At 37.1% G+C, this 17,090-nt stretch overlaps 1 protein-coding gene across 1 annotated transcript in view; it reads right to left on the minus strand.

Moving 5' to 3' along the window:
• LOC115448521 (discoidin domain-containing receptor 2) overlaps nt 1-17,090 on the minus strand; it is a 57,588-nt gene that overhangs the window by 29,292 nt on the left and 11,206 nt on the right. The window contains exons 3-8 of the mRNA XM_037444121.1: nt 10,282-10,393; nt 8,468-8,699; nt 7,065-7,212; nt 6,754-6,942; nt 6,053-6,186; nt 5,560-5,767 (exon numbers count right to left, since the gene is read on the minus strand). Coding sequence (XP_037300018.1) covers nt 5,560-5,767; nt 6,053-6,186; nt 6,754-6,942; nt 7,065-7,212; nt 8,468-8,699; nt 10,282-10,393 — 1,023 coding nt within the window. The remainder of the gene's footprint in view (nt 1-5,559; nt 5,768-6,052; nt 6,187-6,753; nt 6,943-7,064; nt 7,213-8,467; nt 8,700-10,281; nt 10,394-17,090) is intronic.

The raw sequence follows: 17,090 nt of genomic DNA on the forward strand, positions 1-17,090 counted from the left end.
GTAAAGTAATTTGTCAGTTAGAAGAGTGTTAAAAACAATTTATTACCACAGATTTCATTTAAATTATCACACGAGTCCGTTCGAAACTGATGTATAATATTTGTTGTTAGCGTCACTACAAGCAAAGATATTTTCCATCATTTCGAGGCTGCGACAGTAACCGATCTACCGGTCTTAATATATGCGATAGATCGTACAAACTATGCAAATTTGCAAACCATTTGCTATTTCAGGACGTGTGTTTTCGGATCCATAATAGCTTCACGCATCGAATAAGGGGAAACAGAGCCGGCCAAGACAATGCGAGCTAATGAATGGCTGTCCAGGACAGACCTAATTGTTCGTTCACAATACGAGACTTGGAGCCTGTGGATTTTGTATTCGGTGTCTGAGGTATCACGTACAATTGTGTAGCTGAAGGTCAAGGTATATCGTGAAAGTTCATTGCATGTACAGCTAGGAGAAAGGCGATGCGATATAGAAAAACGATAGCATAAAGGACAGACATTTGGTCATTATTAGCCATAATAAAACAGTGAATATTACCCATACTTATAAGTACACTTTGTACCCATGATAATTAAGCGAAGTTCATCGCTTGATTGCGCATCTCATTAAAAATTTTAATTTCTTCAAATTCCTATTAAGTCCCACTAATTTTAACCGCTTGTAATATAATCTAACGTAACTGCAAAGCTGCATTTTGTTACACAAAAATATGATTCCCAAAACACCTACAAAATTTTGTTATGATGCACCAAGTGTTAGAGAACAAGAATTAGGTCGGGCACAAACAGTCAAAACTGGTTGAAACTGAGGTATACGCGAATGGCAGCATGCCAGTACAGCTGTAGGTGCCAAGAGTCAGCTAATTTCTTATTGTTCTGCTAATTAAGTGTATCTCAGGTCAGCAGAGAACAAGTTTTATTAGAATTGGGGCGAGGTACACGATGTGCGAGATATTGAAACAAATACAATGTATGTGCTAGATGATTTAGAGATTAATTTGAGAACTTAAGGGTAAAAAAATATACGCGTTTCGGTTGGAATTGCAGAAATAGACCTTTATTATGAGTGTAATATTCCACAGTATACAAGCCTATATAGGAGCAGGACTATTCAATCCATACTCCTGCTACTACAACTCCTGGAACTGGGAAAAAAATTGCTACATATTTATGAGAAAACTGTGATTACGTTTACGGGTACTTAAAGTCTAACAAATGATACCTATCCTAATAACCTTAGATATTTATATTGCAACTCGTCCCAATGAGTACAATCAAAACAAAAATGAGCAATCGAACGAACACATCCTCCCAAAATATTGTCGCTTTCGCATAAATAACTATGTAATGTAAATCGTTTAATACTTTTACCATAATCTATATATTTAAAAATTAATCCCTATTTCCCTTGGTTACGCCATCATTAGAAAATTTAAGAAAAACTTAACAAAAATATAAATTTTATTTAACTGTCAATTGTTTGAAACACCTGTCAGCGATTGACAGAAATTGGCGCGCTGCAAATTCATAGTTAAGACGGGACAACGTCTGTCGGGTCAACTAGTGGAATATAAACATGGAATGCAAAATTCAAAGTAATAAACACTCGTCGTAATCGGCCAAAATACACCATGTTCCAATAAAAATACGTGAAATAAAAACTGAAGTGTGACCCGATTGGTTTTTGGAATAAAATAAATGGCGTTAAAAGGGAGATGCTGTTAAATCAAGGTCGAGAGATATCTATATATATAAAAATTAATCCCTATTTTCCTTGGTCACGCCATCACGCGTGAACGGCTGGACCGATTTCACAATATTTTTTGTTGTGTTTGTTATTGTCTGGAGATGGAAAGAATGAAAGAAAAAATTAAGGAAGTTGAGCGGAACGTTAGAAAATTTAAGAAAATTTAATTTCAGCGATTGACAGAACACGCGCTGCAAATTCATAGTTGACAGGACATCGTCTGTCGGGTCAACTAGAATAGAATATGTATATCATATTGCGGAAGATAAGATACGCTGTGGTTCCATCACGACTGATGGAAACAGTAACAAAGATCATAGATGCCTTTACATCCTTCTATAATTGTGTTATTAATGTAAATTCTGATACATTTCAAGGGCTAGAACTCATTTTGATGAAATTTATTACGAAGTACCCTTGGTATTCAAAATAGACATAGGCTAGGTTTTTTTTACAAATTAATCAGTTATAATATCTCTCGAGCTGGCTTTTTCACGAAAACAAATTTGGCTTCTTATGTCGCTAAGATCGAAATATTGTATCGCAAAAAAAATAACCTTCCATAAAAACCGTTAAATACTCATGAATTATGTTCTTAAATGTTCATTTCTCCGCATATCTGCAAACCACGGAGTGCTCTAAGATCTCAAACAAACCTTTTTGAATGAATGGACATAGTGTCAGTTTTTTCTTTATTGTGACACGGCAAAGGGATCCCCTACACCTGATGGTAAGCAGAGTGGGGTCCAGATAGAGTGTGAACTAACGATATATGATCACCCTCGCCAGTCGACAGGATTATGCTGGCCTGTTTGAACCGCCTAGTTTATAATACAGGAAAAAGTTTTCACTTTCCTCCCGACCTCCAAATATTACATTGGAAACACATCTCATTGTATTCATACAGCCTTTTTATATGTATTAGGTACCTATGTACTAATGGATTACGTGTCTTGAATTTCCATCGGTTGAGTGGCTTAAAATGGAACCAGTATTTTTCGTTCTGTCTGTTCCTGCCAGTCATTATTGAATTTAGAATTGTGTTTATTGTTTTAATATTTAATAGTGGTCTCTAGTAGTCTATATTGTTGTCAAAATAAGTTATAGCTAGCTATGTGCAAGGTCTAGTTAATTTTACGAACTTAATTCCATCTCAATATTGATTGAGGGAAAATCTATTTCCATATAAAATATACTGCATAATTTTTCTTAACAAAAACCATTAATTAAGTCTTATATCAGCAATTGTTTTATTACGTAACAAAAATTGTTAATTTTAACATCTCTAACCCCGTATCTAAAGGAAGTTAATATTTATACTGACCTTCGGGGTAATTCTCAGCCCTAAGACGGTTTTTGTCGACTTTGTGAACACCCTGTAGTCTCAATTACTAAACAAAATACAACGTTAAAGCCTTCGTAAAGCAATTAGGGCATAGATCAAAGGTTATTTGAAGTCTATATTTTAAAGGGTCTTGGTATTTGCTTTATTATTCGTTACGCAAAATTATAGGCTATGTTTGGATTGTAAACGAAGTCTTGTTTCGTTTTTGTTAAGCTGTGTTTTTTATATATTTCCTTTAATAACATTACTTTTTTTGTAGCATTGTGTGGGAATTGGTCGGTGAAAATTTTAAAAAAAGTAACCCATGTTCATTTTACACCTTAATACTTCCAAACCTATTTCATAAAAATCAGATTATTTCTTTAACCAAAATGCAACAGCCAGATATTTTTGAACGTATCGTATTACGTAATAACTAAGACTATTACAATAGTTCCTTTATTATAACTTAGAACGAAACGAGTGAATGAAACTTATAAAGGGAGTAAAGATTTCGTGCAAAGTTGACCTGAGGATCATCGGACGATCGGCTAAGCCACTGATTTCATGTCGAAGGTTAGAATAGCGTTTAACCCCGCTATCAAGTTTTCTTTTAAAAGATACGAGAGGAATTTGAAAAGCACAAAGATGTTTTCCTTAGAATGAAGAGGTTTTGTTTTCGGTTCATTTAAGGGTTATTTTCAAAATTAAAATGGGGTCCCCATTATTGCATAAGAAAGAGGTGAACATAAAGTAATAATTATACAGTTGAGTTCCAATGAAGTCAGTGGCACTGCGTTTGTTAAAAGTAAGTTTTAAATGATATTTCAAACGGAATTAATCAAATTTATTTCAACGCGCAAGGATACAGGCCGCTTGAAGTCACTTTAAAATCTTTTCTAGCGGGCTCTGTTCATTAGTAGACATTCTGATGATGATCAACTTGGATGAAATTAACGCATTTATGTACTGTATTATGGGTTATATCGTGTAGTTTTAAGGTGTAATTTTAAATGGCCCTAACAGAGCAATAACAATACTTATGTAACCTAATTGGAGTATTATGCATTATGCTGACATCGGTGTTTCGCTGCGGTGCCTTAATTATGGACCCGGTTCTGGCAACTTCCGGTTTTAGGACTCTCTATGTACTATGTATTATTATATCTATATGTAGATAAATAAACGTAGACGATACATATTCGGGAACTATGTATGTATGATAGAAGATTGAAAAAAATGTAGTACTGGCCACATGGGCCTAAACATCGGTATTATTTTTGATAATCACGTGGCCTTTTAGTATTTTGTTTGGTTAAATGTTTTTTTGCTCTTCAACTACTATTCTTTCTGCGAAGGCAAGCACATATGTACATAACAACGTTATTGTAATCTTCATAGGTAACGACTAACTATAGCTTACTCGTTTAATCTTTTGCTATTTTATAGCACAAATTATAAAACAATGTCTTTTAAGTATATAAAGTTGTTATAGCCTGGATTATTTTCAAGGTAAGGTCTCTGTGACAAATGAAACAGAAAGAATAAGTCATCTGTTAAAATCGTCGTCAGAATTAGAATACGCAATCTGTATATCGGAACTTGTGTTCGACGATATCAATTAAAATTCATTTTGAGCCGGATAATACTCCACCTCTCCGCTCTCCCCTCCGAGCCGCGGGTAACGTATCGTGGCCCGTCCTAAATATAATTGGGGAACGGAGTTATCCAGATCAAAGATTTTCTTTAATTACAAGTTCTTAATTTAGCGCGCAGCGATTTATCACTTAATAGGCGATTTCCTCAAAAGAGCTGTGGATTAATTAGTGAAAGATAAAATTTGTGAAATAGCCGCAGGCGTGCGAGTGCTCGGAACAGATAAGGGAGGCTCGATGAGGAGTAATGGATCTATTAGCGTGCCTGTCCGTCCTATGCCCTCTGGGAGACCGTCTTTTTGTTCGCGCGAAAAATCGCCCGTGCTCGCTCGCTCTTTTTACCCCAGTAATTTGCCCGAATAATTTGTTTGTATAAAACGTTTGATTCGATAAACAGTTTTGGATTCTCGTCTGCAAATTTCAAGTATGTTTATTCCCAGAGTTGCGATGTTTATTTGTACAGTGTAAAATCAGTTGCGAACGAATTCCAAACAAATTATCCTCCGTTCTGGTTGATTTGTTTATTTTTAAGAAGGGGCATTCGATTTGATGATTTATACACTCGCTGCACATTCTTGTAAATCGTTCTGGGATTGGAATTGGTTGGAATTCTACATTGTGTTTACAAAGGGTTGATGTAAATAAAAATACATTATACAAGTTAACGGTCCCGATGTCTCTACAAACCAGCATTAACCAGTATTGTGTCATAGGCATCAGGAGCCAAAATAAACATTCGGCTTTATAACAGTCACAAAAACATCTTCCCTGAGCAGTGATTGTAGGCACCCGCGACCTTCCCACAAAATAGACAAAAGTACTTACCGGATTTGAAAGTGATCTCGCTTATCAGTATCCATTCGTGCTGGAATCTGAACTTCAGCATGATGTGCTGTGCTGTTCTGTTCTGTAGATCAACGCGGACGACGCGCGCGTGCTCAGACACTTTGTCTTGCTTGGGCTCGTAAGACACGTAATCTTCTTGCCATCTCTCTCCTTCTAGAGAGAAGTATATCTCGGCTTCTTTGAAGAGCTAGGAGGGGAAGATATTAACGCTCATTAGTAATTGACATTTTTAAGAAATATAAGTTTTTCTTAAGGGGTGAGGAAGTGTTAAATTACTAATGAAGGCTGTTTAACTATGACGTCACTATCATTAGGGCATTAGTGTGCGAGGAAGACAATAATATAACTGTTTACTAATGCTTAATTTTTGATTATATGTCAAAATATCCCTTACCAGATATTTCAAATACAAAACTACTCAAATTTATAATGCATCAGTCGCGTAAGCATTAGTACTAGTGAATTAACTTACTTGTACGTCTTTAGTAAACATGTTGTTCGTATGTATGTCGATGTGGAAAAACACCCGTGTTGAGCTGAAGTTGAACGTCATTTCAGCTTCATCGTCGACCAGCATGGACCGGTTCCAGCCGACCCAACGTGTTCCTAAAAGGGGCGGATAGAATTTTTGAAAAATGTTCTTATAAGCTGGATTTAACGTATTGAATGAATCAGTAGAGCACTCCTCATTACTAATGTAACATTTAATGATTCTCAAGTTAGCTGGATTCAAAGTAGAAAATGAATATTACACCTCTTAATATTTATGTAATGTTTGATGTTTTTTGATTAAATAATTTTATTAATCTTTTGGCATATACCATCGACTTTATATCAGACAAGCTTGGCGATCAGGGTTTTGAGACTGCATATAGATTCTCACGATACGTTATCTGTATCTTTCCACGCTTCCGAAGAGATCGGTTAATTTGGCCCCGAGGGAGTAATCCTAAATGGCCGGGCGAACGTTACTTAACTAAGTTAATCAACCTTACGTGTAGCCGAGCTTACACGCCACTTCACTTACACGTTAACTGTTTATCTGTATGTAATATGTACTTTGTAGGTAACATGAATTTGGTTTGCAATCTGACCTAATCGAAGCTTCATTATGATTAAATCACGAGACGATTGGAGAGTTGTATTCTATACTGCAAAGTAACAACTATTTACCGCTAGTGTCACTGGGGTCAGGCAGTTCAAAATCATTGGGCCCGAGGAGAGAGTCCGTGATCTGCCCGAGGCCGTCGACGAGCCTCGCATTTCGCATCACGCCGTCATACGACATGTCTTCGAAGCGCGCGCCACCTGTCATCGCCTGCATGTCGCCGCCTTTCGACGCTGAGTACGACACTATCGCCTCTGTGGAAAATAGTTATAGATAAATACACCGCCATGCGGCGGATTTTCGGTCGCTTGGCTATATCGCATGAGCTACGTTCGCATTGCATGTCCCAGGACGCCAGCGTGTGCCATCAACCTACGTTTCCAACGGCATCCGTATAGTTCCACTCGCATGCACGCGGTCCTCGGGTGCGCTGCGTACGGGAAGAACCGCACTTTCGAAGCCACGAAAGGAGCTTCGAGTGTGGTCTTCCTTGGTGTGTACGTGTTGACGTTGCCGGGTATGAGCTGGAACAAATTTACTTATTTGTATGTCTGTTATATATTATACCTATACAGATACACACATACCTATGTTACCAATAATGTTTATTGATTCGTGGTTCAAATGTTGTGTTATTTTAAATTCAATTTCAATTATTGCAATCTGAATAAGAGACACTTACTGAACCAGTGGTTGCATAAAGATTTTTTTCCATTTATATAAAGAACTACCGTGATTTAGTATCAACGCCAAGGCCATCGAATACATTTGGTAAATAGAAACATAAAAGTTCCATAGCAGCGGTGCAATATGAAAGGATTTTCAAATATCCATAGGGATGAAATGGAGGATGAAAGATTGTCAGGATTTCATGAACCGGGGGAGCAAGTTTGGAGAATATATCCTTTAGGGTGTAGGCAGTAAAAATATCGCGAAAAAACTATTATAGTATAAACTAAAAACCATTAATTATGTTTGCGTGTAAATAATAAATATAATACTAAAAGTAGAAGTAAGTAGAACATCTAACTAATCTGGTAAACAATGGAAGCATCTGAAAATCAATAGCGTTTCCCGTTAATTATTAATAGGTACGATAAGACAAGAGCGTAGGCAGTATCTAACCTCTGCAAAAACTGGAAGCAACAGAAAATCAATAATGTTTTCGCGTCATTTATTTATGGGTACGATGCGTGGTAGATATAAGGTTACTTTACGCTGTGGGCTTAATTTCGCGTAACCCGAGCTCAATGTTTTCGTAAACCGACACTCGGTTACTCTGATCTTTCATATGTAGAACGGGGCCACTGATATCTGTCTAATTTTTAAATAAATCAAAACGTTTTAAAATATCGGATAGAAAGTTTCATATTGGATTAACTTGTCAAATGTTGGGGTCGAGAGTTAGCATTCTTATTAAAAATTTGCTTGATTTTTAAGATCGGTATGTGGATGAAAGGAGCAACAATGACACCTAACATATTTGGAGATTTTGTGCGGTAGTGGCATGAAGAGTTATAAAAGAGCGAAATAAATTATATTAAGTCATATGCATGTCGTTCTCTGTCACTTCACACACGGTAAACTTTCTTCACATTTCATTATCTTCCATTTAAATATCATTAATTCCTGTTCCACAATTAAAACAAAAGTCCTAGATGATTCTAGAAGGGACTTGCTTGTCTCGTGATATATTAGCAGAACTGCCCTGTTAATCCATAAACATCCATCAACTATAGAGCATTTTGGAACACTAAAAGGAATCTCTAATATACTTACCCGGCTTCCATTGAAGTCTTTGTATTTGACCCAGCGGTTAAGCGCCGCGCGCCAGTACTCGACCGAGTAGCTCTCCACGAATTCCACTCCGACCGAATTGGCGAACCGTCCCTGCGATTCGGTGGCCGTGATAAGATATTCATCACGCAGATCTATTTCCAGAAATTGGCGGTTCTCCGGTGATATGAGGCCGTTCGCACACCACGCGCCGCCGCGGATTTCAGTGCGGATCCTGTTGAACATCGTCATGTAAATCCATGAATGTGTTTAAAGATAATAATAATAATATTAGTAACACACGAACGCTTAGTACACCCGAAAGTTTGCATGAGTTAGAGTTGGCTCTCGAAAACACCAAGTGGGACATCTTGGTTTAAAGATAGGTTTTATGAAAATCTTTACCCTAAGGCAAAAGAGGTGTAGCTCAAATATGATCTCGGATCATAGGAGACGTAATTCCAATAATGAATTCTATGAAGGATTTGAGTTAGATTTGCATGGACTTTATACAGAACTAAAGTACAAAATAAATTACAATTAAAATTAGAACACATTAAAAAGTTGCAAGTTGGAGTACAAAGTGCGAGACATCATAAACATTCGTTTAAGGCACGTTCCCGCATAAGTAAATGAAATTAGCGTAATAGTCGTTGCAAATACACTAAACCGTTTGTTTCGTCTGTCAACAGAGGTGCGGCGGCCGTCCCATTTGAATATCTATGCGGCGATCTCCCCAAGAGAAGAAACAAAGCGCTAAACACCGAGGTACGACCACGTTGAACTGGGCAGACGCCGAGAATGGGGTATTGTGTTTTTGCCTACGACTCTGTATGAGAATGTCACGTAATATTTACAATAACTTTATATGTAGGTGGGACAAAATAGCCGCCACTATCTGATCTACTAATTATCTCAAAAGTCATATTAAACAAATTTCCTTATCGCAGTATTTAAAATTAATCAACACATATTCTCAAAATATTAAAGATAAAACTAAAATGTTCTGCATTGTTAATACAAGCAATAATTAAGAGAGAAGATGTTGATATAACTCCGAAAAGTTAGACGAACTCGTCCCTAAAGAAACAAGCTATTCGATTCCATTAGTTTCCTTTTTAAATGTAAGCATCAATATTTTTCCTAACAGCTCGGTCGCACCTCCGCCCGGACCCTACACGTTTGCATGGCTTTATCACAGCATTTATCAAATCCAGACCTAAGAAAATAGTCTAGATAAGGTCTAGACATATCCGACATGTCTGATCCCTAACAAAGCCCAGATAGGCTTTTAGGATCACAGAATATGAAAATTTAATTTTCTGACAGCGAATTTCACAAATGACAGTTGAGTTTTCGCGCTATTGTCTACCGAGGGGCTTATGCGGGCTCAAGGTCCAAATGTGGGACCCTCTGTTAATTGTTTGAACTAAGCATGAGCATTTTGCGGTCGGGGATTCGCAATTATTGTAACAACCCGCCCATATCATATCAGTTTATTGTGGAACAAAGGCCGCGTAAGATGTTATATCGATTTAAAAGCCATTTGCTCTGGATTTGTGGGATGAGAGTGTTCTCTGGACGTTGTTTGCCACTAGTTGCTTTTGTTATGTTCGAAATGGTTTGCGATTTGTCGGTGGATAGTTTGTGATTTTGTTATCGTAATGCATAGTTTTATTGCGAGCCGTTTTATTGTCTGTGCTTTGTTAGAAACTTGTGCATGTCAGTGTACAAGATGTGGGTTAGATTGTTGAATCTCAGCGTAGTCCTATAGATGCACCGCAATTACTCAGGAGTGGGATATTTTTTTAACTCACCGCGAGCTGAGAGGCGACACACTCTGGTCGTAGCTGGAGCTAGCGGAAAGAGATTCATTGGATATCATCCCGCTCTCCATACCCAGGGGCACCTCGCAGACACCCACGTCGGCTGCAACAAAAAAGTATTTATAATACTGTAACAGTATTTGAATTTAGGACTAGGCTCTGTGTGAAGATTGGTAGTCCTGTACAATCGTCTTGTTTGGGAAGAATAATGTAAGGATATTAGATAAGCACGTATAAATGGATGACTTGGGTTGTAAGATACACTGACAGACAAAAACCTGTCTTAATATAAGTTACTTTAAACTCAATGTTGAACCATGAAATCTTTGTTGCGGAAAAAACTCCATTAATTGTAAACGATTAGGTAGTTTCCACTTGATATTTTTCCGGCAAGACTCATTGGGCGGAACCGCGGCCAAGTTATTAGTTCGCCCTCCATTGGGCAACTCGGCTCTTTATACTCAAACGTCTTAGTTTCATTAGAAAAGAACTAATCTCTTAATCCTCTCTGGGGCGTGATTTTCGCAAGTTTCACGACTTGATATAAAAACTTCGGAAATTGCCTAGTTTAGTCGAAATAACATGACGTGACGTTTACTAAGTTGTCCGAGTATGATCTGTGGTTTTTGTATTAATGAGGAGATTTGTTAAATATCGTGTATCAACCACATCTCTTAATGGTAAACGTTTACTTAAATGTATTCTATCTCAGTGCTGGGCAAGAGGTTAGGCTAATGGGTCGGTAAGGTATGTGAAATACTCGGATATTATGTACGACTAAGGTATTTGCAATAACAGATTTCATGTGGCTGATGATGATGATAAAATTGTGTAGTTTTCTTCGCTCTTTTCCCTGGGCCATTGGAGCAATAATTAATACCGGTTTTTTTAAAATTAGAACAAGCCTTGATCATCAACCACTCACTCACACCTTCGCACTAAGCTTCGCTAAAACAAATATTTTCGAATATACTTCTATATCGATATGGCGTAGAATCATTCAGAAGTCGGGTGATATTTGCCTAAGTATCGTATCATTGGCATTTCGCTGCGGCGGTATCGCAAGTAATAATACTCAGTTTTATTTGACATTGCGCCAAACAGCTAGCACGTTTCGAATAATCGCACCGGCTTTTTGTTTTATCATTCGAATGAATGTTCGATAATATTTTGGCATTTGCAGTTATTTTGCCGATTGCAATACACGAAATCATGGTATTGGACTTCTGTCAGAGACAGTGGGATTCGGGTATTATCAAATAATACGTCTAAAAAAATATTAGAATTGAATTTTGGTTATGAAAGAATTCCAATCCTGGTATCGTACTATCTACATACATCGTCTTTATCGTGTCAATTAGTAAAGCAAGTACTGCCTTTTTCCGAGGAAATAATGGTATTCAATGCAATTAGTGCATATTATGAATAAAGATTAAATGTCGTGATGAACGCAGTTAAATGCTACATAGAACTTAATTTCCTCTATGCTTTCATGGCAGAGTGACATCACTGCACCTGATTGTAAGTGGAATGGAGTCCAATAAAATGGCAACTGACGACAGATGATTACTCATCGGCAGTCGATATAATTATGTCGGCCTGTTGGTGCCGGATATACACAGGCTAATACCGGAACGCGACACACTTGCGTGGGTCATTATGGCGGGTTTTAGCACCTTGTGTACGGTGGCCACTGTCTGGGCGGATATCATTCTACCATCATAATATACCGTACAAGGGTTACATGCTATTCTGATTGTATAAATGTTTCCATTGTATTACATTATTACCGCATAATCAGAGCGCAGCTGAGTTATAAGCCCCAATGTAAATAATACTTAAGTCCCCACTGAGGTCCAATATAATAATTGCTTGGCGATATATTTACCGTGTTACGTTCTAACAGGGCTCAGAGCTCGCTATAAGCGATTTGGGACATAGTTTGTTATTTATTACCCGGTAATTGAACGTTCAGGCGGAAACTTACTTTTATATACCTGGTTAATATAAAAAGAATCACGTATTACGTAAATCTTATAAGTGACATGAGATACACGAAAAGATTTTCAGGGAATAAATATAGTTAAATTCAGCTTAATGATCCTAGTCATAGTAGATATGGTATATATGACTATATTAAGGTGGATACACATCGAAGTGGTGGTTTTACTATGTAAGGCGGTGTTACTGAGCGAGTCGCTACTACATCGCGCGGTGTCACCTCGCTTAAAGAGCCAATGACCATCGCGGTGTGTTAGTTGGTATCAGTGTCGTCGAAGTAGTATTTTTCAATTCAAAATTGTAAGTTGACATTAATCTACATGATTAGATATGGAAGTACAAAATAGGATACCACTTTGCACAATCCTAACAATTTGTTATTATTATTGCTATTTGTTCTCCTATTTTCAACCTCGAGACTTCGAACTAGTCTGACTAATTAAATTACTGTAACGTTTGTAAAGGATACGCGATAGATGGTTCTAATAGTGTGCATCATAACTCAGTTGTATTAACCGATATTATGTAAGTGCATGTATGTAAATAAATTTTATACGTCTTTCCATAATGTTTTCTTTCCACGCAGTTTACTAATCTAATTAGCCACATTTTAAACTTCTACATTTCCAAACCTTCATAAGAGGTCTATTCCATTTGCGTGAACGCGCATTTTCAAATGAATCTTTATAAAGAATATTACTTTGAGAGGGTTCCAAACGCAAATGTACCCTGTAATGTAGCAGGCATTAATTTTATTGAGTTTTTTTCTTTCGTTTGCTCTCATTTACGTATCTAGTTATGTACTGGCGCCGCGGGCGGAGTGCGCAGACATATATCCACTTCTGAGGGCAGGTGTGTTTGCCGGGACCGTCGGAAATTTTTGTTTGTTTTTCCTCCTTTAATAAAACGAACACAATACGAAACACAAAGGGAAAAATTCAAATTCAGCTGCGCTTACATTAATATGTTTCGGTTCATTTTTCATTTACTTAATCGTATTTTGGAATTATTCGCTGTGTACATCCGTTTGTCTTCGTTTCTTTTTGGTATCTATTCTTTTTTGATAGTTATAATGGCGGCACGAAAGTTCATTGATTCCGATTCCTAAATTGATGACAAAAAGGATATGAAGCTAGGTTAAAGTTCAATGTTCGTTGGCAATCATGTACAATTCGTCAGTTCATTACAAGTCGTATCTAACTTTGTTTAGAATACTGCTAAAACTAATTTATATTTAAAACATATTTTTTTTATAAGTGGAATTACGATACGATGATAAATATCTATTGTTGCTAAGACACTGATAAACATTTTGTATATGCTCTATAATGTCGTGATATTGGTCCTGAATTCTTATATTCAGTATAAGGAATGCATCAGTGTTACGCTGCTATTAAAGTTTTCCATGTGTATTGTAATTTAAATAGTAAATTCAACGGCACTAAGTCCAAAGTTGATAATTATATCGGTGGTCTCTTGCTCTAACTGCAACACAACGGTGGTTTTCTAAATGTTTCAGACATAATCACATCAGTTCCACTGTTTTCGCTAAACTAAACTAGGCAAATATAATAATATCAGCCCTTCATTATATACTTGCCCACTGCTGAGCATGGGCCTTCTCTCCTGAGAGGGATACTATATAGGGACCTAGGCAAGTCTGATGACCTAATCCAAACTGGACCACGTGATTTATTACCCCAGCAAATTACATGAACCGACGAAAAACTACAAGATGAACGAGGTAATTGTCACAGGGTTTCAATTACATAATTGGTCTGATTTAATTAACGGATAGCACTTCGAATAACTCGTATTGAGGTATCTTGTATGTGAGAATACAAAATATATTTAACAGCTAGGCCTACAGAAAACGCTGTGGTTTTGAAATGGAGGACACAGCGGCTAGTGTGATTCCTGGGTACGAATATATGACGTCTTTCATGATGAAGAGCGTAGTTTAGTGCTCTCAAATTCTGTGTTGGTACTATTTCGAGCAGTGATTACAATATACGCTGTATTATAGTAGAAACTGGAAATATAAAACAGATTAGCATTTTATGACCCTAATAAAAATTTAACTCTGAACAATCAACAACTCTTGGACATTTGACTGCAGTGGTAAAATAAGGCGTGATCTTAACAAGAATAAAGGCTGAAGGGACAATGAATTTGGGTAAGTTTATTAGTATCCGCATCAGACACATTATAAATACGACGTACAGAAAATATTATGAAATATCCTTGGTGTCAGATAGATACTTCGCCAATATTCGAGATTTGAAAATAAGAATAATGTTATTTAGAAGCTAAGTTGCTACGACAAATATAAAGATAAATGATACACAGCCAAGTTGATCACAGCTTCAGTTAATAATACGCGAAAATTTAATAACAATAACGTTAAATAAACATAGCGAGGAAATCTAGCGGGGAATTAACTCCGTTTTGTAGTCCTCCTCGAGGGTGAACTAAACTTGCTACGTCATTACATTAATTGCCCGTCGCAAAAGAGAATAACTATAAAAAATTCATTGTAGCCAGCCTTCCGCCAAGTTCGCTCGAATAGCATTATTAATATTTAATACTACCGAGACGCCGCGCCTAATGCTCTTAATTTAAAATTCTTACCAAACTTAATATTTGAGCTGCCTGCGCCCCCAAGGATATTGTGCCTACCGAAATGTATCGAATTTTTTGTTTATTCGCAGTGGTTCGCTTTACGTTGCTGCATGTGTAGGGAGCGCGGCAGGTGCTGGCGAGCCGGCGCGGCAGTAGACAGCGCGCTGTGGGAACAGCCCGCGGCTGTGTAGTCACACGGCGTGACGCGGTAAGAGGCCCAGTCTTGCACGCTCAGTGGTACATAAATTTTCCGTGGGTACCGCATCGGAACCGCAGTAGCTAGAACGACGTCCGTACCTCGTACGTGTTGCGGTGCTAAATAAAAATGTGGAAGGAACCTTATGTTGAACATTAGGTACGCCGCCATCTGCGAGTAGATACGTACGTCGAAATGGGATATCTCGGCCCGTAACATGTGTCCTAGTGCTTTATATTTTATTATACAAATTTATTATGATGTGTAATATTCTTTCGTGTTTATTTGTGACTTACTTTGGCGTTTCTCATATAAGCTTCTGTTGTGGGAGTAGAGTTTTCTACATGACAGTTTCCTGGGTATCCACTTTGTATAGCGCAGTGCTAGGTTTACTCTAAGTCTTGGATAGCATTGTCAATGTTCCGTTAGCTATAAAAAAGTTAAATTACAAACAGTCAGATAGAATGGTATCTAGATGTCTTGAATAAGATGTCTGAAAAGTGGGTTACGAACTTGAAGTTTTATTCTTTAACGAGCAAGTTTAATGGAGGCGTCCGCGATCGGAGTTTCTCGGTATCCCTTCATTCTATATTCATATTTCAATTGTAAATATCCATCGGCATTAAAACTTTGTTATTCGAACTATTTGTAAAAGCAGGAATTGGTTCACAAATGACCGTTATCCACATTTTGTGTCGGTGATTTCTCTAACCATGTTTTTCCTGACTCAAAATATCGGTGGTAAGATCGGTGATTAGTTAAATAATTGAATTATAAATTTATTTATCAGGAAAGTTTACTTATCGTACTTACGTTAGTTTCAGCGGACAACTCACAAAAATTTTAATTTTCGTGAAACATACTCCTTACGAACACACTAACGTTTATAGACGTTTTCAAATATCCCGCACAAGTATCTACACATATTGAAAAATTTACGACGGCTCTGTGTTTTATTTGCTTCCCGTGAGACTCCCAAAAGGATGTATTACATATTAAAGTTCGTCTGATTATGTTATTTAAGGTGGAAAATAAAATTATTCATAAGAAAAATGTTGCAACGTAGCAGTTCGACGTTATATGACGTTAAGATAATTAAAATTGAATGACTCAATTACTGAGTGTATCGTAGTCTCGTCTAATGTTTTGTCTATTGTATAGGCGAGTGAAAAACAAAGTAAGATATTATGAAACATTAGACGTCTGTTGACGTCTGGGTAATTTAGGACATTGTAGCATAGAGCATAGAGCGTTAGTAACGTTGTGAATTTATAGGGCCTCATACATTACCACTAAAGTATAATGCACTGCGACACATGCGCGAGATACCGATTGTAGAAAACATATTGTTCATCTTTACATTACGTTGTATAGTACCTCCTACGCCTCAGGACGTGATTATCAATAGAATACATTTAATATATTTTGATAGATTTATTAGAGAGTTAATTAATTTGAAAGGTGTCAAGGCTGAACTAATCAATTCCTCACCTCATACCACTATATATTTCGGCATAGTTAAGAGCTTTACATATACATTATTAACAGAATATGTTGCAAACGTGGAAACATCGTAGAGACGTGGTTACACGTTCAACGCGTGAAACAAACAGGGGATCCGCTGGCTTTGTTATCGTGGATATAAACATGATGGATGCGTCAGTATTTTGCATGTCAGCGTACAATTTGTTTGGCACGCTTTACCATCAGATTTTATATGCTTAAGTGCATTTTACACTCGAAGAAATACGGGACGTCTTTCTTTGTAGAGGAACCCCTTTACAATACCGTTCTGTTAATTCTATGCTATATAGTCCTACATTACTGACGTTTATGTTTAACGGTCGTACACAAAAAAAACTCAATACAGAAATACAAGTCTTAAGTGATGGGTACCATTAACTACGGCAGGTATTTCTTGAACTGAAACAAATATTTGTGAAGGGCGAATAACGAATGACGTGGGTTTTGATGACTTAAA

Source organism: Manduca sexta, chromosome 27 (genome assembly GCF_014839805.1).
Source record: "Manduca sexta isolate Smith_Timp_Sample1 chromosome 27, JHU_Msex_v1.0, whole genome shotgun sequence".
In the NCBI taxonomy this organism is placed as follows: Eukaryota; Metazoa; Arthropoda; class Insecta; order Lepidoptera; family Sphingidae; genus Manduca; species Manduca sexta.